This window comes from Solea senegalensis, linkage group LG14 (genome assembly GCF_019176455.1).
Source record: "Solea senegalensis isolate Sse05_10M linkage group LG14, IFAPA_SoseM_1, whole genome shotgun sequence".
Taxonomy (NCBI): domain Eukaryota; kingdom Metazoa; phylum Chordata; class Actinopteri; order Pleuronectiformes; family Soleidae; genus Solea; species Solea senegalensis.
This window is the reverse complement of record NC_058034.1, coordinates 7,148,203-7,172,808: the sequence shown is the minus strand read 5'-3', so window position 1 is coordinate 7,172,808 and position 24,606 is coordinate 7,148,203. Positions and strand designations below refer to the sequence as shown.

Below are 24,606 nucleotides of genomic sequence, written 5' to 3'. Positions count from 1 at the left end.
CTTTTGTGAAATGTTAATTTGGAAATGCCAGAATTAAAATGAGGTTGTTTACCCTGTCATATTCCTGACCTGAGCTCACAAGTTACACTTTACATGCTTTTCCTCTACACCCGGGGTGGGCAATTATTTTCCCCAAGGGGCCACATGAGAAACAAAAAATATTGTTGAGGGCCGGGCCAAATTTGAATTAATTTTAATGAAATCGTATCTCTTTTATCTAAAAAAGCAGTAAATTGTATTGTTTTGGGGTAAATTGGATGAGGACAAGGAGGTGAAGGAGAGCTGAAGTAAAGGCCTGTATAAATGTGTTCTTTTTCCCATGGTGGGAAGAACAAGAACAAAGTTAGCTCAGGCCGGGATATTTCATACTTCATGAGAAACTCAACTCAAACTCACCAATACACAAAAACCACACATCTACTACGACTGCTTGGTGACCTCTAGAACTGTGAACATGGTGTTGGTGTCGGTCTGAATGGCCCAGGGTTAGATCTGACAGATCTAAACAAGACTCTTATTAACACCAGGCCATTAAGAGTACCTGCTGGGTGTGTGTGTGTGTGTGTGTGGCGTGGTGTAGATTTACATGTACTTGTATTTATGTCTTTGTGAGGTGCAAAAAAACACATACAAACCTATCTTTGTGGGGACATTTTGTCTGGGTCCCATAACTTAAAAGGGCTTGTTCAGGGTTAAGACCTGGTTTTAGCATCAGGGTTAGAATTGGGTTAGAGTTCAACATGTCCTCCAACTGAAACTTAAGTATGAGTCACTTTGGCCAACCCCTGAATACAACACATAGTTATACTTTTTTTAGCACAAGTATTAGTGAGGTTAGGGTTAGGGCTAAAAAAAAAAGAAAAGTTGAGCCCATACAACTGAACAAATCTTTTTAATTAACTGATTCTAATGATTCAGTTACACTGAAAACTACTGCTTTACAAGTCACTAGTTTGCGTGTCGCATGTTAAATGAAGTCACAGCTGTTTCAGGCAGCCGTGCTATGATGACTCTGCCCACGTTGAGGAGGTACTATAGTAATGGGTCAAGCAACACGTTACTATAGAGTGGGAAAACGCCATTAGGGTAAGGGTAAGGGCAAGTCGCTGTTTGTTGAGGTGGTCATTACAATGGTAAACATTTGACTACATTGGGTTTTCTTTCGTAGAACGTTATGGAGCTGTGTTCACAATTTAACAGACACAGTAATAGAGAGAACTACATACCAAAAATAATTCCGTTTTTATGTTTTTGGAGCTTTGAACATTTAGTAATTATCTCATGTATCAATTAAAGGATTTTAAGTTGAAGAGCAAGGCAACCGAATCTACAATGTAACTCACTTTTCATCTTAAAACTCTAATACTGTGTTTGACGATAATTGATTCTGGTAGATAAAGACACCAAATGATTTTTGCACTAACCTGAATACATAAATGTTAGTGCTGAGGTCCGGCAAAATCAAGTGAATTCCATTCTTAGCACATTTTGGCCTGCATTAACCCGCTGCACACACATTTGCATGTGTTTGCTGCAGACGGATGCATGTGCCGATGCTGTTTAAGTTTGCAGGAATTGGTATCATTTATCCAGACTCATTAATCACTGAGAATAGTTATCCTTGTCACTCAGCTCCCCCACTCTGCTTCCCTCTGTCAGACAACAGGAGGAAGGGCCGAGATAAACTCCCACAGCCTGAAACAACTCAGCTTTTTCTGCAGGCTGATTCTTCATGCCCATTTCACTGGCGTCAAATTACGATTTAAATAAAAAGGCTGGCTAAATGACCACTGGTAGAACATAAAAAGAAAAAATATGTGTTGTTTTTCTTTCTCGCAGCTCTTTATCCTATTCCCTTTCGAGCCCCTCATCATTTTTAATTTATTTAGTCTGGGAGGGATCGTTGATGAAAAAAATATGAAGAGAGCGTGGAGAAGTGAAATGCAAAGTGAACTTTTCATCTTTGATTACAAAGTAAATCTAATCTGCTTAATGGATAATACTGACTCACAAGGCTAAGCGGACTTGAAACAACTCAGGTATGAACATGTTTTGAGATTTGATTATGATTAATTGCACAAACAAGAAAATGGCGTGAGCAACTGCTGGGTATAATGTGTGTGTGTGTGTGTGTGTGTTCATTTCTTTTTCAGGACAAAATGCCTGAAGAAAAAGGAATAATGTAAAACTAGAGAGCTGCAGTGGATCAAACCCTCCACCTCTGGCACATGTTCTGTATGCAGAGTGAGATGATGTGCACTATATGCACTAGTTATGAGGCGTACAAATCTAGTACACTTTCTCTCACTGATCGTATTTATCTATTTATCACACATAAGTCACAAAAACTAAGGCTCAGGTCTTAACCTTCAAGTCTCAAGCAAGTCTGAAGTCATTCCTGCAAGGATCAAGCAAGTAGTCAACTCGTATGAATAATAGAAGAACACGACTGAATTGTTTATATAAACATTACATATTAAAATGCAATTAACATCAATAAAATGAAAATAAATCTAGTCTAAAATGTAAAGAATACTGACATTAGGCCTACATTAAACCATGGAAACTAGCGTTAGATTAAAGTAGCAACCAACTGACTTCCTATCTTACTTTCCTTATGGTGATAGTATCGCTGGGTTGCCAGGTTTGTACGTGTTTCAAAAACAAATTGCAACGGTAACCACTCAACATTCAAGAAAATGTAATATTGCAAAGATCGAGTCATAAGTCATGAGTGTCAAGCCTCAGTCAAGTCGAGTCTTTTACCAACGTTAGTCAAGCAAGTCTCAAGAAATGTACGGTGTTACAGCAGCAAAGTCAGTCACAATTAAGTAAATAATAAACAAGCATTTTAGGATTATACAAGAATTACGATAATAAAACAATTGCATAGTATATACAATATAGACAGTGTGTAACCAGGATATATACAGCATGAACATAATATGTACAGTGTAAACATTGTTAGCTCAAATTAGAATATATTTTAATCACAGTCCAAAACTCATAGTCAAAAAAAAGTGGATGGTGCAGCGCAGAGTGATGGCTCTGTTTACTTTTGTGGATCTATGTACACTGACTTGAATGTAGTTAGATGTGTGCGTTGTTTGATTAAAAAAGAAAAAAAAAAAAACCCACCCATCATCAAGGAGGTGGACAGGTACGATCAGATAGATATTTGACAGAATTCTTAATTTACAATATCAAGTTATGATTAAACTGCAGTTTGCACTGTTAGTTAACTTCAGTCGACACAACTGAGAGAGAGAGGACTGTTGCATCAAGGACAATGTTACACAAGGAGAGGAACAATAATCAAGATGAGCAAAGGGAGGAGTAAAGAAAAGAGGAATATGGCCGGGAAAGAGAGGTGAGTCAGGGAACAGAGAGGCGACGAGTGTGAGCAGTGGGTGATGAATATTAAGCAGCTGTAGTGATTAGGCTGGTGGTGCAGAGTGGCACTGTGACAGTGACATTGGTTGCCTTTGGCAGCCCCTGCCATGGTGATTCACTGGAACCTGCTTCATTTGGGCCATAATTAGCTTAAATGTTCAGAGAATAAAAAATTCATCAACACTTTGAATCTTGTTAATTGGAGGAGCTGTCTGCATTAATGGAGGCCATTTAGAAGATCTGTGTTTAACATGAGTACCAAAGTGTGTGTGTGTGTGTGTGTGTGTGTGTGTCGGTATTTGTATGTAGAAGAGCAACATTTTGCATTTACTTACCCAACAAGCTGATGGATTTCAAACTTTACTGCTTTTTTTTATCACTGAAGCAGCCAAGTAAGCTTCTTAAAAATGATAAGGACCTTTAAGTAATGCTGGTAGCTGAGGGGAAAATAAGCAGCTCGTATATATGGTATATATATGTATGTATATAAAGTGATCAAGATACAATAACAATAAGAGGACAAGTGAGTCCTCGGCCACATCATTTGTTGACTTAGCAATGCTTTAAAGGTCATACAGTATAATTATTCCTCTTCCTCTTGGAACACATCCAGATAATATAGGAACGATGTATGCAGTTTTGTATGCATTATGTTTTTCCAGAAAGTAAAGAGAGGCTTATCCAAGTTTAAGTGTCAAGTATTTAGTGTAACTTACCCTTACCCTTGAACAATAGCATGACCTTGGCTCTCTCAGACTGGAGTGGAACTGTGATTAATAGTTAATAATAACATTACCGATGTCAAGAAACATCTGCTGTGAAAAAGGCATCGTATGCCACGTTTATTCAAGACATGCTTGAGCGTTACATACTATAAGTTCTTTAAGTTAAACTCTCTTGTTACTATATAACACTGACTTTCAGTCACATGATCCCAATCCAAACGCCAAAGATCACAGAATCTGACAAACATAAAAACATCAAAGCCGGTGGTGACCTGAGACTTTATCTAATATTAATTATTCACAGTAACGGGGAAGCTGTCCGTGCTTTTAGGGTAGAAGAAATATTGCACGATGGCAATAGTGAGGTGATCAGTGAACTGAATCTGTCAGTGATGGACAAACGAGACAACTGCCCAAGATCAAAGACACACTCATCCACAACATGTCAGTGTTGTGTCATACATTCATGTCTTTGCAGTTGATTGGAGATGACCCAGCAAAATGTGTGAGAAGTGACTGGACCACAGTCAACTTGAAATAATCAGGAACAGAAAGTCTTTATGACGGAAAGCCAACACAAGGTCACAAGTATATCTCATGGACTTGACCGATGGTGGCTGTATTTTACACGGCGATAAACCAAAACACGTGCTGCAGAGATGAACACACTTGGCCGCAGAGTTTAACAGCAGTAATGGTGGCTGCTTGCTGCTGCTGTAGGTCGGAAGATATTAAGAGTAATGGCAATTTACTCTCATGCAGTGAGGCTGGAGCCAATCATGGCGTACAACAGTGCCCCAGCCCGGAGACTAAAAAGCCTGCAATCATGAGCGGTGTTTTAGGTTTTTGCCTTTTAGCTTGTGGCCACTGTGCCATTATAGGTCAGTCTGGGTGGATCTTATATAGAGTATGTTTGATATTTAGTAATAAAATATGGCATTCTATATTCCTCCTTAGTTGTTTTCATTAAACTACATTAACATACGGACCCAGCACACCTTTTTTTTCTGAACCTCACCTTCTATAAGAGGCAACAAAAGCCACAAGGAGACTCACTGATATCTATTATGCAGCACTGTGTGTACACTGTCTGCATGAAAAGCAAAGGATGGACACAATGATTCACACAACTTTCCAGAAACCTCCATAAAAGCGCAGACATTACTATATTCATTAGGTTGGATGTGTGACATAAATACAATGCCTCTCCCTCTGTACTGCAGTGTGTGAGGAGGAGGACACTCGCACTCGCACTCGCACGCTGTTTATGCGACAGGCAGCGAGGCTGCAGAGCCCAGCCCAGTCTGGACCAGCCCGGCCCAGCCCAGGCCGGCTCAACCAAGCTGCCACTAATCCATCATCACACCACTGAATCATTGCACTGCCACTAAAGACAGGCAGCAATACATTACAGGCACGTTGCTTACAGAGGCAATAATATATAGAAATGCATCAAGAAAGAGAGTTGACCTCAGTCTTAAGGATATGGGGAGGCATTTTTCCAATGTGGACTCACTCACTCATCTACCTCCACATGAGGGTCACAGGGGTCGCTAGTGCCAGTCTCAGCTGACATAGAGCGAAAGGCGGGGTCACACCCTGGACAGGTTGCCAGTCCATCAAAGGGAGACACAGAGACAAACAACCATCCACTCTCACACTCACACCTATGGTCAATTTAGAGTGTCCCATTTACCGAATCCTCAAATCTGGATGTTTTTGGACTGTGGAAGAAAAATCACCATTTTGGGCTGAACGGGTTCTGGAGAGACCTCATCTCTTAATGTGTGTTGGAATGACACTAAAGAAATCTTGACTCTTGAATTTAAGACTCAAGCCTCTGCATACAAGACCTTTTGACGAGTGATCTAATCATAAACTGTGTACATAAATAGATAGAAAGAGATATGATGTCAGTGTTGTAAATTATGTTCCCATTTAGAGGAAAACAATAAGCATGGCACATGTGAGTGTGATTGACGGCTGGTATTGTCCAGGTGCCTGTTTGGAGGTGAAATCTGAGAATTTGTGGTTGTGGAAACTGTCCAAATCCTGAATCTAATAATAATAATAATAATAACACTAACAATAATGCATTTCATTTAAGACACTCAAGGACACCTTCCAGACACAACAATAACAAAACAATAACAATAAAACAAAGCGGTACGATGAACTTCCGTTCGCAAAAGCCTCAAAATGGCGACGGCCAAATTGTAAATCTGAAGGCTTCAAAATGGGAGTTCAGATTCTTGAGGAGTGACGTCGTGACCGAATAAATACAGTACAGTTTACTAATAGATTTCAGCTTCCTGTTAACTTGTGTCTGACCTTAAAAAAGGTCTCATCTGTACTGCAGACTGCACAGCACACGAGTGTTGAGGATTGGTGCAGTGGTGACAGACGTTAATTCCAGAACCGATGACTGTTTTGTAAGTAAAAGCTCTACATCGCAAACTCAAACTGTAATTTCCTAATTTTTTGCCTTGGAATTGAGTGGACGAGGTCAGTGTGTGCTGAGAAACGTGCATTAGCCTTGGGGTCGTTGAGGTTTAATGAGACATATTCAAGCATATGGCCATCACTTTTAAAATAAAATCTTTTTCGACATCATTTAAGTGGTATTGTAGTGTAGAAATAACACATTTAAAGTGAAGTGCAGGTTTTGTGCTCAAGGTTTTTGGCTGGAATTGACCCTGATTTGAAGCTTTTAAAATATACAGATTGAGGTGAAAATCCTACTACTTTACTTACTTACTACTCACTCTTAGCTCATCGTAGAAACACAACATTCAAACATGTATTTCTGCAGTAAACAACAAGACAAGTTTCTGTCCACTTTTCTTTTTTCCCAGTAATTCCTTTAATGCCAGTGATAAAATTAAAGCAACTTTGGCTGTTTGGGAAACATTCCCATTTGCAATCTCCCATCTGTCCATTACATAAGGAGTGTCTGCAAGTTGCAACACCAAAACTGCAAACCCAGGGAAGCAGCTGTAGAGTTGAAGCTAATGTTCCCCGTCACAAAAACAACTTCTGGCATCCGAATCTACTATTAAATAACAAATTATTATATGAAACAAACAACACAGAATGCGATGACCAACAGTGTAATGTGCGAAAATTGTCACATAAGTAGTCAGAACTAACTTGTTGATATATGTTGAACTAAAGCCGGAGAAAAATATGACAATGAGAACTCAATGATATGTATATGAATTCATAGACGACAACATACATTAGAAGAAAGATCAGGAATTGTGGGAGTTTACTGCTGAAAGACCTAATAATGCAGTATTTCTAATAATTTTTTCACACATTTAGGATCTTTTTGGTTCCTCACAAGAGGAGTGTACTTTCCCATTTTGAAAAGTCCAGACAGATTTGAATAATAGTTTACCTTTCAGTTTTGACTCACGGAAGGACAAGAGATGACAATAAAAAGAAAGACAGGAAGAGTTTTGTGCTGATAGAATAAAAGTCTTGATTTATTTCAGTTTATCTATACATTAGACAGGTGTTCCTGAATGCAGCAAGAGAAAACACAGAACAGGATGCTAAGCGTCAAAGAGTTGCTCGCATAGCAGAGGTGTGGCCGGTTTAGCAAAGACATGTACACTCTCTTTTGCAGATACGGGTTTCTGCCTCTAGAAGGCTGAAGTAGGGAGAGGGAGTGTTTACTGCAATAGTCTTGAAATTAATGTTCACATTATCATACTAACTGGAAGTACTCCATACAGTGATAACCCTGTCATCCCCTAATAATCGTTGCAATATAGTTACAGCTATTGCAGACCGGTATATACCCAAGCAGCCCTGTAAAGTTTAACTCCATGGGTGCGGAAATGTAGTAATGGTTTTGTATGGATTTGTCATATCGCCTTCGTCCCCGTTGACTCAATCTCAAGACTGTGCAGACACATTCAGAGGTTTGAACATTGGCCAGTCATCTGCCTCTCTGGCTCACCCTCCACCCAACAATGATGTGGTTCACAACTTAACACCTGCATAGGAATCCAGTTACACACACAAAACTCTCTGGGTCAGTTCTCTGCGCCAGAGCAAAGCTTACAATTGAACCATTGTGGAAAAGACGTCCAACGGATGGCTTAAGTGCTTCCATTAAACCAACTGCTTTATACAATCTGCTCACAGTAAAAACAGAATTTTCCAGCAACGGCTCAGTTCTTCGACATGACCCGAGTAGAAAAACACAGGAAAACAAACACATACGTACGTACGGACAGATAGAGCAAACCAACCCTTCAAAAAAACACAACATATAACAAACACTTTGGTGCAGAAAAGATTCCACTGGTGTCACTGCACAGGGTAAAAAAAAAGGAAATATAATGCACTTGTTTGTATAATTAAGCCAAGTCTCGCTCTCTGTAAGTCAACCACTCACAAACTGCTCAACTAAATATTTACAGTACTCTGCAATACTCTTCTCCACCATTAGATTTGTTGTATTAGCCGTGTTATAAAGATCATACAGTAGAATTATCTCTCAATCACTTTATTGGAACACATCCAGGAAAAAAGGGGGAAAAATAGCTTGTACAAGTATTTAGTAGCTCTTAAAGTATCTCTTAAAACATTTATCAGCGTGAAACCCTGATAAATGCTATTGGTAAAACATGTTTGTCCAACTAATTTATACATTGACATCATTCAAAATCCATATGGCAATGATCACAGACTCTGACAGACACACACTGCAAGAACTAATTTTCAATAACGTTAACAAGCCTTGATTTGGGGAAAAATTAATATATGCAACTTTTTAAGCAAATGGTTTCTTTGCTTAAACTTTCTTACATTTTAAGTTAAAGTCAATTTTTTGCCCGTTTTCCCTCATTTTACAAACATGACAAGGAGATTTACAAGCTAGTTTTAAGAATTCCAGCAAAGCAAAAATCCACTTACCCCACTGTTAGATTGTTTTTCTTACAACAAGAACATTAAAATCAATTTTGGAATATTTGTCTTATTTCTAGTCGGGCAGTGTGAAAAACAACAAAGCCGGTGGTGCCCAAAGACTTTTGCACAGTACTGTAGCGACAACTCAGATTTACTCGAACAACAGTCAAGGACACAGAGATACAACTGGTCAATCACAGATTAAGATGGTCACTTGAAAAATGAATCGTTGTGAAAAATCCCCGGCAGTCTTTGTGAATGTATCCTGACGACTGCGGTTGTGTGACATTTTCAACCAAATCAATAGTTTTTCAACCATAAACAAGAACCACCAATGGAATCAGTCCTCTGTAAAACAACATAACTTTGCCTGAAAGTATATTATAGTAAATGTTTTTTGTTTTTTTTACATATATATATATATATATAGCTGAGGAGATCTTCTACTGTTACATATACACTGCCCAGTCCAGTTGAGATTTCCTATGATGACGTGGAATGCGACCAATGAACAGTGGCATCCTCTCACTTGGGACAGCCATCTGAGTGTGAGTTAATAATCCCGTACTACATATAGTGTAACCTGATCTAACTGTTAAAAATGCATATATCTGAAAATACACCGCGACAAAGTAATATTTGTAGACAACAGGTGCGAGAAGCAGATGCATCCATTGAAAATCAGCAAAAGTCTGAGGTACTTGTGAAACTCACAGCTGAGGATATAATCATTATCTACAATATTTGGATGGATAGCATATATATATATATCTATATATATATATCTATATATATAGAATTGATACAGTAATAGCAGGGTTACTGGTTTTGCGAAATATTTTGGCTTAAATTCTGATTAGCTGAGGGGATAGTGGCAGTTGACACACCTGAATAAAACATAGCTGTATGATTAAAAACATAGAAAAACAGCACCATTTGAGGTCCAATAGATCAGTTTTGTTTGCTGGTAGCACCGTCAACCAGTAAAAATCTCAGAATGCATTACAGAGACAGAACACAAGCACTGACCAACTGCACAACATAGCAAAGAGCAAAGGTATATTCATGTATATATATATATATATTCTGAGACGACCCCCCTCACGCAGACACCCTTTAAAGCAGCATCTTAAGCTCAAAATAAAAGAGATTTCTCTTAAGAATGATATTTCTGTACTGAGGTGTTTAACAAGTTTAATATGCTATACATGTTGAGAGTAACCAGGTATACCTTTTTCCTATAGTAGTATTAATATTATCTTCTTTTTTTTTTTTTTAATATACACACATAGTTTACAGTCACTAACAAACAAACACCAGAGTAACAATGAGGTAGGACGGTGAAGTTAGATGAAGTAGAACCGGTTTGTGGATTGTATACAAAGTTACTGATACCTTAAGAAAATATAGACCTAGCATTGTGTTCCTCCCATTTGTCTTGTTCTCAAGTAAGTCTGACATTTTATCTGACACTCAAACACTCATGTATCTCAAAAAGCCTTAGTTGCAAAAAGGGTGAGATGCTATTCAGCTTGTTCCACACAGTGAAGCTAGAAATTGATCTCCTCCTCCACCCCCAAAAACAAACAGTCAAAAAGCAAACATGAGGCAACCTCACTTCTGAAGCTCTGACAGTTGTTCACAACATAGGCCAAAACACACAACAAGGAGGATGGGATTTGCTATTATCTCCATACACTTGTATTTTAAAAGTCCATATAAATGTCGAGAGAGTAATGACTTAGAGGTCGCACAGGAGGACGATCACAAAGCCAGTGACACTTCCTTGTACTACGTGAATGTGATAATGAAAGAACTGGAAAATTTGGTATTACAGAGCCATTAACGGCTCTGCCAGGTTATAGATCGGTGTATGTTGAATTCCAAAATGCTCCTCTGCAAGTGACTTGATATATCTGACAGAGATTGGCTTCGTCATCACAGTTAAAGCCAAAATCTAGGTTGAAAACAGTACTTTCATGCGGCTTTCATCAACTAAAGATGGTCTTAGTTAAAGGATTAGGCTTAATCACGCTCTAGAAAACCCAGCCTTTTCGAACCGCAAACCCTTTTGGCATCCGACAATAAAGAAACAAACACAAACACAATACACAACAATGTGTCAGAATTTCAGCAAGGTTATTTTGCACAGCAGAAATCTTTTTTTTTCTTTTAAACTGCATGTATTTTAAATACATGCTTGAACACGTACATCTCGCGTGTTCCTTTGTACACGGGGTAAAAGAACGAGGGGACACGAACAAAAAAGGAACTCAAAAATATATCAACAAAATGTCACCCTTTGGTGGCTTAAGGTTCACTATGCTCTGTTACATTGGCATAGGCCATTTTTTTGTGCAAATCATGCCGATTCCTTGGTCAGCATCATCCTCCTCCTTTACCTTGATCTCAGCTTTCAATAGTTTGGCTTACCATTTTCACTCATTTGTAAAAAATACACAGTTATCTCCATGTAGGTTTTCATGTCTATACATAACCAGCATCTTGACACGTTTCATTAAAGCACATATACCAGTCATCTTGCACATTCCATAGGTAAATTTCTTATAACCGGTGAACCGATAAGAGAAGTGCAGTTGGCTTGTTTGCTTGTCAAAAGTAAGCCAGCTGTTGTTCACGAAGCCATAATGAAATGCAGAATCCAGTTTTTATCACTATTTCACTTGGGACATAATGTTTGGAAACATGTTAAGTTTGCTGTGGTTTGTCATATGTGACACAAACCAAACTACATCTCATATCTTGTTCTTATCATTAAAAATGAACAGACAAAAAATGTTCTAAGGTGCTTCATGATAATACAATGATTGTTAGGCCTTAATTTATATAGACATTTAAAAACAAACAAAACAAACATTTCTTTAAGATTGAGTAAACTGCCCATAAGTTTAAAGTGCATTCAATATAAATGATTTTTGTCAATTTAAATACTGCTTCGAAACGGTTCTAACGATACAGACTTCCATCTTACTGTGGGAGACAATTAGAGAGTAGATTCTATCATGTTGTGACTGTAGCTTAATGTAAGGGCTCTTTTTAAATATTACGTTCAGGTAAGTCTCGTCTCTCTAAACCCACAGAGATAACTTCGGCTAAGACAGGGTGATTTTTTTTTGTTGTATGTTTCATTGATCTACATCTGGATATAATATCTTTAAGCCAACAATTCAAATGTAAAAACAAATGTAAAAAGAAAGCTAAAGAAAAAAAAAGAAAAGAAAACCCATGTCATGTAACATGGAATTACAACATTAACTAATAATTTCAACTTGACCAGAACCTTTAAAATTTTAACAGGTAAAATGATTAGAAATTGAAATATCTTTTGTGAAAAAAAAATATAAAGATGGATTTTATGTACACTAAAATATCCCCAATACACAAGGTAGCTTAACAAAAGGCTGATCTGATCTTTTGTGATAACAAAAACCAAGACAGACAAAATGATAGAGCGAAAATAAACCAACTGACAAACAAGAATTTAGAGTGTGACGAGGAGAAAGGCTTGATGGGCAGCTCTGCAGCAGATTCACAGTTTGCCACAGCTATAGGTCACAGTTGCGATTTCAATCTGCAGCATTTAGTTCCAGCCTGCAGTCAGCCACACAAACCTTTTTGGATCAAAACAATAAAACAACTGGAGAGAGAGAGAGAGAGAGAGAGAGAGAGAGAGAAATACATAGAAGACAAAAACAATTTTTGAAGTTCTGATGGCATAGCTCAGAGGAAGCTGTCACTGGAGCGACCTTACTTTGTTCCCCAGTGGCATGGCTTAAAAAAGAGGGGGTTATTATAGGGTTCAGCAGGCCCAGACAACTTCAACAGCACAACAGTTTTTCAGACAGCTTTACCCACAGCTCACACTGATTTCACATGAGGACGACCTGTTCCGTGCAGAGCTGCACTCTGATTTTCTTGCCCACATTGCATCACGCAGGCCAGCATCTCTTAACAGGATGGGGGGGCAGCAAGCTGCCCGGCTCTGATCAACTCAGCAGCAGAATCACATTGGGCATCAAATAGTACCAAGCCATCACTTTAACATTCTCACAGCAAATTGAAGGTGAAGCTTCAAAACTTCGGCTCACTCAACATTTACAATCACAGCTTACTAGAAAACCCAGGGGTAAACCAGTCCCCGGTGATTGCCAAATCCATTTAAGGCCTTTCGAGACATCCACGTGCCTGTACCACAACAAACCATTAAACAGTCAAATTGTCTGAAAGTGACATGTTTGATTAAAAGCGACGCACGAAAATGCCATCTAAACCTTTCCTTGTGCTCTCTCGCTGATGGCAAATGCTCTAAACTCAACGTAGGGCTGGGCAATAATTCAATAACAATAACAATAGCAGTTTATAGAGAAAAATCAATGATTTCAATTAGTTGCAGACATATTATTTGTTGATAATGTCACTGCATTCTCTGTGCTAACAGCTGATTTGTTCGTTATTCTGTGCATCTGCTGTGGGAAGACGAAGCTTGTTTGTGTCATCCATTGTCCCAGGAATAATTAATGTCACTGTTCAGTTCTTCTGATAAGCAAAGAGGGCATGGATGCAGGTTAAGAAGCCCTAACAGCACCCTCTACTGGACAATTTGATGATTACTTGAAACAGTCTGATGCTCTTGCAGGCTGTACAATAGTATAAATGAGCTGTTTCAATAATCGATGACTAGTCATCAAAGTAGTTGCAGATCTAGTGCAAAGACACTTAATCTTATCATCTTAAACACACTGCTAATTGTTGTCTGTGCATTAAGAAGTTTAAAAAACAATAACTGATTTCGACATTCTCAGTAACCTCAATCTTTAACTATCTGACATTTCTTTATAATAAAAGTTATCAATACGTCTTATTTGAAACTAATTTACCATGATTATGTTATTGACCATATTGTCCATCCCTAAGTAAAAGGTCAACATACAAAACAAAACCATAACACTCCATAGACTCTACAGTACAGTCATGCTTCCCACTTAAGCCCTCTCTTTAATAAAACTATGTGTTCCAATTGACCTACTTTGGGGAGTGCACACACTCAAAAATCATCTCTTTGAGCAACAGAATCTCTGTTGGAAAATGTAATATGGCTGTTACCAATTAAGACTTGTGCACGTGAGACAATTATGTCCTGTTCTATGCAGTAAGTACCAACAGCAAGTATGTACCCGCAGTTATCTAGTAGTTACCAAAAATTCATCCAAGTCTAAAATCACTATCTATCTAGCATCACTATCTTTCTAGCACAAGAAGACTTTGTCTAGGGAAACAACCTTACTTTTTAAAAGTTTAATGACACAAAATTATGTTCTGACACAGAACAATAAATTAATTTAACAATCATATCTAATCTCTTTTTGACACAAATGCATGCACCTCAATAAACCATGTCTCTGTACCAAACTCCACTCTAAATCTTTAAAAAGAACACAAACCACTCATACCAGCTCATACTAAACTAACTCGTCAATTTATGGCTGTTGGGTAAAGCTGTCTCTCAGCCAATGAAGAAACTGGGCACTGAAGATGTTCTGTAGGGAGTTGGGAAGGGTTATATTTGTGTAAAAAAATTGACATAATAACCAATCCAGTGGGTCAAAGAATACAACGCCTCCTGAAACGTCTCCCAACAACCCATTCCAAGTCCCCTTCATAATCTTTGAACCATGGGGAGGGGGGGCAGAAGGCGCTGGTGTGACAACAGTTGATCATTACATGCCATCGTAGCTGAAGTTCTCCATCTTCACTGTCTGTCTGATGAGCAGCTTGGACTCTCGCCGCTCCTCGTTCTTGATGGACTTGTTGATGTCCATTATCTTTTCACAAATGTATTTGTTCACTTTGGATAATCTCTGCGTAATCTCTGCACTGTCGGCTGTCTCCTGAGACACTCTGTCGTACAGACATTCTGGAGAAGGAGTTTGTGTTACCAGTCAGACTACACCAAATTAAAAACTGCAGATCTTATCTTTAACTGGTGTCAAACGAATATTATTCAATGACTGAAAGGCAGCATGAGAAGAGCAAATAATCAATTAACAAGAAATCCTTCAGAACAATTAATCTCACTCTCTGACTTTATGCTTTAAATATTAAAGGTCTTACCTCTGACAATTTTCAGCTTGCTGGGTGACAGTGGCGGTTTGGGCAGAGCATCCTTCTTTTTTTTGGTTGCCACACCTGTGACACTGCGGTTTTTGAGGGTTTCTGTTCCCCAGATCATTACAGCCAGGTTCTTTGTGAACTTGGAGTCTCCCTGGGTGCGTTGTAGTTGGTGCCACTTTTCTTCTTCTACCCAAATTCCACCACCAAGGTGAACCTGTAAAGCAGAAAGGTTTAAACACTACTATATATATTCATATCTATATAGTCTGCCAACATGATAACACATGTAATAAGTGTTGTCATCTGAATAATGTCTGATGAAATTAAAAGCCTGATACATTCTGGCGATAATCAGTTAATAATGCATACAATGCACTACCCTGAAGTCACATCCATTTAACATTTGTTTGTTTATGCTGCATTTCTAACATTACTGCCCACTGAGAATATGTCTGCAACAACAAGGGTTGAAAACTTTATGTATATATACATACATATATATATGTACACACACATCCTCTGTGGTCTTCCTCTTTCCCTCCTGCCGATAGCTCCATCTTCAACATCCTTTGTTCCAGCTAACCACCATCTCTCCTCAGCACGTAACCAAACCTTGCCTCTGTTACTGTATTTCCAAACCTTTCAGCCTGAGCTGTCCGTCAAGTATGCTAATTTGTAATTCTGTATATCTGGGTCACTCCCAGCAAAAATCTCAGCATTTTCAGCCACCTCCAGCTTCACCTACTGTCTTTCAGACAGTGCCACTGTCTCTTTCACTTTTGCTGCTGTCTTCTATCACACATCACCCCTCACACTCATCTCCACCTGGCCTGCACTCTCTGCTTCACCTCTCTTGTGCACTGTCCATTGCTTTGAATGATCGACCCCGGGTATTTAAACTCGCCCACTTTTGCCACCTCTACTCCTTGACTCCTCACTGTACCAACTATCTCACTGTCATTCACACAGATATTCTGTCTTGCTTCTACTAACTTTCATCCATCTTCTCTCCAGTGCATATTTCCACCTCTACAGGCTTTCTTCCACCTGTCCCTTACTCTCACTACAAATTACAATATCATCTGCAAGAAACAGAGTCCACAGAGATTCCTGCCTGACCTCATATGACAACCTGTCCATCACCTTTACAAGAAAACAAGCTCAGAGCTGATCCCTGATGTAATCCCACAATCACCTTGAACCCATTTGTCACTCCCAGTGCACACCTCACCACTGTCTTGCACCACCTTTAGATACTTCTCTGCCACTCCCAACTTCCTCACACAATACCACAGCTCCTCTCTTGGCCCTCAATTATAAGCTTTCTTTAGATTCATAAAGTCACAGTGCTACTTCTTCTGGTCTTCGCTATACTTCTTCATCAGCACTCTCAAAGCAAAGGTAGCATATGCAATTCTCTTTCTTGAAACTTAACTGTCAAGGTTTCTAATATTCTCCATACCCTGCCTGACAGATCCATTAGATCTTCACGTCTTTCCTTAACCAGGCTTCAGCAACTTTTTCCCACATCTTCATGATATGGCTGATCAACTTTATACTTCTGTAATTACTACAGTTCTGCTCATCACCCTTGTTACTGAAAATCAGTACCACTACACTTCTTCTCCACTCCTCAGGCATTTTCTCACACTTCAAGTTTGTGTCAATCAATCTGGTTAAAAAGTCCACTGCTCTCTCTCCTAAACGTCTCCATATCTCTTCATGTCATCTGGACCAACTGCCTGTTGTTTGAAAAGATATGGCAAATGCTTGAACAGCAGACTTAGGACCAGTTAGAGGGTTACTGTTAACTGATCAAACATTGAGTGGAGACAGCTATTTCATTTAATAACACTGATGCTACAGCAAAACAATTAAATGTCAAACTCAATAGCCAAGGACATATATGTGTGCTGTGGGATCCAAGTTTCACCAATCTACAATGCTTCATTTGAAGAGACAAGAAAGAGCATACTAAATCTTGAAAGCACATCTTAGCCAGTTCCTACTTAGACTACATTACAAATCCCAAAAGGCAACACTTTCATCAACACAGATACTCTGCCGGATGCTTGCAATCTGAATTACCTCCGCAAAAAAACTTAGCCTTTAGCACTCTACACACTGCAACTGCATGTTGCATAAGCCTGCACCAAACACTCCAAGCCGATTGTCAGCCTAGGTCGACTGCCCTGGTCCTCTAGGTGAGCTGATGCAGCAGGAAGCATATGCAAGGCCCTTTTCCTACTCTGCTCTCCACTCACTGTAAAGTCTTTAGGCTAGCATCCAAAAGGCTTTTCCCTGTGCAGCTAATGTGCTTTAGGCCCGCGGCCAGTAGACAAGCTTTTTACTGCCCTCAAGTTAGACAAGATTGTTTTCATCCTCTTTCCCCTCTTGCTCTTGTTTATCTCTCTCTCTCCACTGCTCTTCATCCTGTTCTATCACTTGTCCCCTCTCGCGTTCTCACTGGGGCTAACCTGTCAGTCACTTTAAATTCCTCTCGTGCAAATAATTAATATGGGGTCCCTTATGTAGGAGAATTCTAATTTGCAAGTGTTCTTCACGCTTGAAATGACTACAGGCCACAAAGCTTGTAGTACCAATTCCCCCCCTGTCATCAGAAACAGGACACTGGTTGAGTTACAGCAGAGGGGGGAGTTAAGAACCCAAACAGGCTAATAAACACTGATGATGTTGGCTGGGCTTGCAGGAACAATAATAATCGTCTCAACCTTGTTTACCTACTAGGGTAGGGCAAATGGGGGAAAGGACTGATCAGCAGTGATGGCATGTTCCCACTTCACAAGGGTAGAGGAAACACTGCATTTCCTACAAATTCATGCTATTTACGGCAGACAGCCAGGTACACAGAGAGACAGAACTGAAGGATTTAGAATTCTTAAAGCGAGAGAGGAAATATTATGAGTATCTATAAATCAAGATTAAAAAGGTAAAATCATAAAGACCATTTGGATAGTTCGGTGGCAGATCAACAGACTGATGATGTGTGGAAAATCTAAATTAAACACTTGGAAAGGTGGTAATCACATGCCAGCTGGAGGGGATACTGAAAATCGACATCAAGTGTCTCATCATCTAGTGAGACGAACCTTTCCATCATTGCAGGTGTATACTGTTCTAGGGGAAGGCGAATAGCTGGAACTGGTGTTGGCTTCTTCTCTGCATGTCTCCTGGGCTTCAACAATGGGTTCAACAACTTCGGCCTTGATTGTCTGAGTGCCATTGTCATGCATGGGCTCTGGAAACAAGATAACATGGCCTTTATTAATCCAACAAGGGAAGATACAAATGAGACGTTTAACATAGTACAAGAAACAAACACACTGCTGTCAACACTTAAGGTTGAGAGGAGGTCAAGCAATACACTAAAACAAAACAGAGAACATTGACATTGGACAATGTCCTCTTCTTGTAAACAGCTAATTGCATCTTAATCCTTGCAGTATCTTTACTGCTCTTTTGGTCCACACCACTGGAACAATGCCAACAATTTTGTGCGTTTGCTTTACACTTTGGGTACTGGCCTGTGATTCCAGGTGGACAGTTTCTTTAAGCACAGGAGATAAGCTGGCCACAGTAAACTGACACTTGGCTGTTGAGTTTTAATATCAATCAGAGTTCTCCATACCCTGCCTGACAGCTCCATTAGATTGTCTAGCTAGTTTCCACTAACCAAGTGCCTCTATCCAGATCAACAGTGAGGCTGAGGATAACACTAGCATTGACTAGCAACGGCACCGCTTTCAGTCACAATAAGCTATGTTGCATTTTATTGAACTTCCCATGTATGATTTCCTAGTGTGTTGAAGCTGTTTATTATATTATATGATTTAGGTATTGGAATATAATCTGTTATGTAATTATTGTGTATTTTCTTTTGTAATTTTCTACACAGACTTAATAACACTCCCAGCTGCATGTTGTTTTACTCATATTCTGTAATGTTCTTAGAGTTTTAAGGCTGGATTAAGAAATCTGTTGAGACCTACACTCCCTGGCCAAAGAGTTACAAACAAAAAAAAATTGTTGGACCATATTTAGTGTGGATTATAACATGCATTTGCCACTTCAATACGCAATATGCAAAAATGTCACAACATTTACTTCAGCCTACATTAGGTTTTTTTTCCCATGATCTTGATAGAAAACAAACCTTATAGAGACATTCTTTCTCAACTACAACATCCTAACAGTGTCTAAAATAGTTAATAATTTCATTATAGATATGTGGGATTTCCTTATGATACAGCCAAAGACTAACTGTGTAAGAGTGAACGTGCCTTTGCAGATTGAAGTTTTATTACAACATATTTGCTCAAAGTAACTGGACATACCCACTGGTTAGATTGAAAAGTGGCTGGGGATTTAAGGTTTACTTTTAAAGTGTGACATCAGTGGTTTGAATGTTTGTGTGCACTGTCAATGTCTCTCACCGCTGCCCAGTCTCATAAGAAGGACGTCTTGCAGTCTCCTGTTGAAGTCCCTCAGTTCTTTGACTTCTGTCAACAAGCTACCATATTCCTTCAGCTTCTTGGCCTGTTGTACCAGCTGTCTGCGGGTTCTCTCCAGCTCCTGCTGCAGCCTCCTCATCTCCTCCTCCTGTTGTCTGTAGCTGTGAACTAGCTCCTCATACAAGACTCTAGGAACCACGGCTGCAGCTACCTCCGACACACAATCTGAATCCACCTCCAAATGCTGTTGTTGCTGCTGCTGGTGATGATATTGCTGATGTTCTGCCTCCATATCTTCATCTTCATCATCCTCTCCCTCCTCAGCAAGTCTGTCCTCGTCCAGGTCTTCTTCACCCTCCATATAAGAGCTGGCAGCATTTCTCTCCAGTCGAGCTACTACTGCAGCAAGGCTCTTGGAGGAATTGGACAGGGGTCGTCCATGGTCCTGAGACAGAGCCTAAGGAAAATAAAACTGTCAATTTAAAGAATGTACACATTTGGATTGTAATGCCTTAAAAGTTGTGAATTAACAAGGCAAAACAGGACAGGTGGCTATAGGGGGATGGTATTTGCAGCACACTCAGAAAATGCACTAAAATAGATATAATATGTAACATTTTGAAGGCAGAACAGTTGTAAAGACTAAACATCAATCGAAACATCACATAAAACAACATGACAGACAGACATCTCAGCTGAAACTGGGAAAAGAGGATACACAGAGTTCTTTGATGAGCTGTTCAGAGGATTTGTCTGTGAAAGGGCAGCTGTCCAGAGTGCTGAATTTGTGTTAATCCAGCATATGGTAAAAATAGCATGGAGGATTTGAGGTGTCATCCAAGTTTATGGAAACATGACATTGTACCATTAAGAGTACTGTGTATGTATACATCAATATGAATGTGTGACTATAACTTCAGTTGCATTTTTTGTCATACTGAAATAAAAGTCTTTGGACATTTCTTTTTAATTAGAAAATGTATTAAGGTCCTTGCTGGCACAGGAAAAGATTGCAAATTAAAGGAATTCTTTTTTTTTTTTTAAATGTAAAGGTCCACTATGGAACATTTATTAGGGTTGTATTAGTGTATAATGGCTTTTAAAAAGTCATTTGTTTTGTTTATGCTCATAGAATAAGCCTTTTACATGTACTTGAGGCCCTTAGCTCTAGAAAAGCCTCCATTTTGCAGCCCAAATGGACAAATGCATTTCGTGTCTGAAGCAAAAGCATATTTTGTACACAAAAAAGGGACATTGTTTCTGGTATACAAAAGCCACTGTAGTTCTCTGACATGCTTGGGAAAGGGAAGGGTCTGTTACAATTTACAGTCTTAACATTAGATGTCACAAATTTTTACACACAAGACTTTTTAAATTTGTTCAAATTATTTTTGTTAAAATAATCTTTGCATCCATAACTAAACATCACCATTCATTTCATTTGACATGATAGAATACCAAAACTTTGACAAAGTATTAGACTGAAGAGAAAAAAATGTTTCATCTTTCGAGAATAAAGTCGTAATATTATGAGAATAAAGTAAAAATATATATATATAAATAACGAGAAAAAGGTTGTAATACTACAGGTTTTTTTTATCATTATTTAATTTAAGTTCAATTCAATTCAATTAATTATTGAATTATATATATTATAATTATCATTACCATAATATTATTATTACTATCGTTATAGTTAAATAGCAACACAACGGACTGGAAGGCAACCATACTGCCACTCCTTCTGGATCCAAAAATGTAATTATCAATCTAACGGTTTCCAGAGAAACGATGAAACCTCTTTGAACAGCACACAGATGTAACCAGTGATAGCCTTGCAGTCGACCACCATCAGCCATTTCCTCCTCCACAAAAGAGATAATTTCTTCCACGTCTGTGTGATTCTTTTTTTGGTAACAGACTCAGTTTCTTGAACAATCTTTTCAAAGGTCCTGATAATGTAATGCTGTTGTGCCAAAAGATTAAAAATGTCCTTATTTGTGAAGCTAAAACCAAAATATAACTTCCCAAACTGTTCCACTTTCCTCATCTTGAAGCCGGTTGCAGCTAATCATCTGAGAGTTTGCTTGAATAATAATTATGACTGTATTCTCACAATATTATGTCATTATTCTCATAATTTTATGACTTTATTCTCGAATATGGCGTCGTACACAACAACATTCAATGGTGATATCGATAAATAAATATGATTTTTTAAAAACTCAAAGGGCAGTGAGACAGTATGACAGCGCACTGGTGTCACTGTCAGTACAGTCACAGTTGTGTCCGTCAAAAACACAACTACTGCCTGATATGGGTGAGCCTACCTTTTTATGCCTAAGTGGCATTCTCTCCTCTCCAAAATTGTTCTCAGTTGAGTTCCCTGAATTCTCGATGGACATCTTGGGAATTTTCATCTTCTTTTGCATTATATTGTCTTCTAATTCCTCTACTGTATCTGTGAAGTGCAGAGACAGAAGAAACTCAAAGTTTCCAAAAAGTTGTATAGAATTTCATATAAACCAGTTTCATTAATTTGTCCTGATTGACCAAGAGCGTTTTTTATCTCGACAATTAACCGTTTTTAAATGTCTATGAATAAGATGTAAGCCTGAGTTGACAGAGACCTGAGGTACACGGTGTCCTGGTAATACAGCGCTTTAACATGACAGACGCAGTGAAGGTGTCAGTGAGGTCGGACAGATCCTGCAGTCCAGACAGCTCATACTCTAGGATTATTAGCACTGTAGCTTGTTTAAGAAAACGCCAGAGAGCAAACATTTTGTGTAACGTTCAACAAAACACTTAATTTACACACTTCAGCACATTAACACAGGGAAACAGCCACGACGCTGACATGTTACCGACAGACAGGTAACGTGAGCACGGATGTCTGGAGACAAGGCGACGACTGCAGCGCCGCATCCCCTTTATGGCACACACCAAGAAGATAAGCCAGCTAACCGGCTAACCGCAATCCGGAAAAGCCCAAGACGAATATCCCAAATTACATTTACAAATCACAATACAGACATAAAACAGCTCATGTCCGGGCTGTCAGTTGTGTTTTTAAATGGAGTGACAGCTCTGCGTCTGCCCGCAGTCAACTAGCTCGTCTAAGCTAACATGCTAACGCGGAACGAATACACACCGGGCTAGCATGCTACATGTTGTAAACAACCGTTGTGACTGGCTACCGCTGCACGCCACGTATTTAGCGAGACCACCACCACTACTCTGTCGAATCAGCAGAGCCACCGCGGGCAACGCGACAATATAATACATGTGGGGAAAATCCGCTGAGCACCGACGGCGAGGTGTGACAACATACCAAACTTGTCTTAGCATTTCTAACTAGCATGTCCAGCTAGCCACAGCCGAGGACGCTGTAGTGGCTATCGGTGTCAGACTCCAGCTGATCACGTCCTGACAGATTGGACAATAGGGACCCGCCGTGACACATGTCACATTGCCGCGCACACCGACGTGACTCGGTCGGACGGAGAGAGAGAGCGTGAGAGATAGACAGATAAAACAGCGGTACCGCGTTAAAATTGGAGGTTGTAGGAGGACAACTTACCTGCAAGGGCGAGGATCTGTGCTTCGCACGGCTGGCCTGCGCTGCCATTCTCCTCACTTCTGTGAACCAGATACACCTTCTGCTTATCAAAATCTGTTTTGTGCAGTGGTCTGAAATCTTCCACATTTGAAACGGGCAACGCGTAGCACATATCGTCTTCAAAGAATTTAACAAAAGCATACATTATTTAGTTGTCTTTGGTCCCTGCACTTTGGATATGGTTGACAGTTTTTTTTCTCACAAAGTATTAAAAAAAATATATATACACACACGGGGGTTGGGGATGCTGTCTGCGATCGGCTATTCTTGCCTGGTCCACATCACCATGGTCGATCGTCAAGGCATGAGTAATAGACAATAACTCAGTAGTGAATTAATACATAAGTAAATCCACACATTTGTTTTGTTTTGATTCCCACTTTTTCAGTTTTCTATTTTACTGCAATTTTATTTTGATGCCCTTTTATGTTTGTATATTGTGCAGATGTATAGCTGTATATGTGTGAGTGTTTGTATACTGTATGTGTGTCCAATAAAAAAAGTATTCAAATTAAAAATATTTTAATTTACTGTAATTGCTGTAATATATGTTTGATTTAAAAACATGTGAACAAGATTTGCAAAAAATACATGTGACTTGTTTTTTTACATATGAAACATTTTGAATAACTTGCTACCTAAAGAAATCCTGAAAATCTTTAATATCTGTGTTATATAAAATTAAGACAGTAGTGATAGATTGTCTTGTCATGTTCTTTTTTTCCTTCTTTGACTGTTTACTTTTATTTATTGCACTTGTATTTATGTTATACAGTACATATATAACTACACACTGACAACCTGTCCAGGGTCAGCTGGGGTTGGCACCAGCAGCCCCTGTGACCCTCATGTGGAGGATAAAGTGGTAGATGATGGATGGATATATAAAAACACATCCATTTATACTGTCTGAGTCTGGTCATAAACAGTATGTACTGGAAGAGGTTTTTTTTAAAAAGATGGTATTATAATCCTACCTGGGATTAACCAGAAGGAATGGCAAATAAATAACTAACAAAACAATAAAAAACAAAAAACTAAATACAAGTGATTAGATGGAACGTTTCAGTCATACTGGGTTTATTGCCCTTATCAGTTAAGACACCAATTACTTTTTATTCTGTCTTTTCAGGCATCTTTGACAAAAGCCACCAAGTTGATTATCTGCCCGGTCAGATTTCATCAGGTCTCTTTGGGCTTTTATATGTTTCCTGGTGTGTTTTTCTCATCTGCTGCTTGTGTCACAACAGACGGAATTAGGGCCAGCTAACAGACATGAAGTCTTTGTTATTGTAAGACAGCCAGGTGGTAATACAACAGGATGGATTTCTCTCAGTTG

The 24,606-nt window shown here is 39.1% G+C and overlaps 2 protein-coding genes across 5 annotated transcripts in view; both read right to left on the bottom strand.

Moving 5' to 3' along the window:
* agbl4 (AGBL carboxypeptidase 4) overlaps positions 1-24,606 on the bottom strand; it is a 261,521-nt gene that overhangs the window by 53,152 nt on the left and 183,763 nt on the right. The gene's annotated exons all lie outside the window — the stretch shown is intronic.
* Positions 7,583-23,655, bottom strand: bend5 (BEN domain containing 5). Of its 4 annotated transcripts, none has more exons than XM_044043401.1 (6): positions 23,229-23,655; positions 21,976-22,106; positions 19,628-20,102; positions 18,284-18,432; positions 15,174-15,387; positions 7,583-14,976 (listed from the first exon to the last, which is right to left on the bottom strand). In XM_044043401.1, exons 1-6 carry the CDS (start codon positions 23,410-23,412, stop codon positions 14,780-14,782), a joined length of 1,350 nt encoding a protein of 449 aa, XP_043899336.1. In that variant the 5' UTR covers positions 23,413-23,655; the 3' UTR covers positions 7,583-14,779. The 4 variants fall into 4 exon arrangements, with proteins under 4 accessions (XP_043899336.1, XP_043899339.1, XP_043899337.1 ...); XM_044043404.1 differs by lacking the exon at positions 21,976-22,106 and having other exon boundaries at positions 23,229-23,287; positions 23,411-23,655; XM_044043402.1 differs by lacking the exon at positions 23,229-23,655 and adding an exon at positions 22,276-23,222.

Coding starts and splice junctions, on each gene's coding strand:
- bend5 (XM_044043401.1), bottom strand. CDS start 23,412: ATGTATGCTTTTGTTAAATTCTTTGAAGACGATATGTGCTACGCGTTG. Junction 15,388..18,283: donor ACACCTGCAATGATGGAAAG/GTTCGTCTCACT, acceptor TCTGCTTTACAG/GTTCACCTTGGTGGTGGAAT. Junction 14,977..15,173: donor CAAGCTGAAAATTGTCAGAG/GTAAGACCTTTA, acceptor CTCCTTCTCCAG/AATGTCTGTACGACAGAGTG.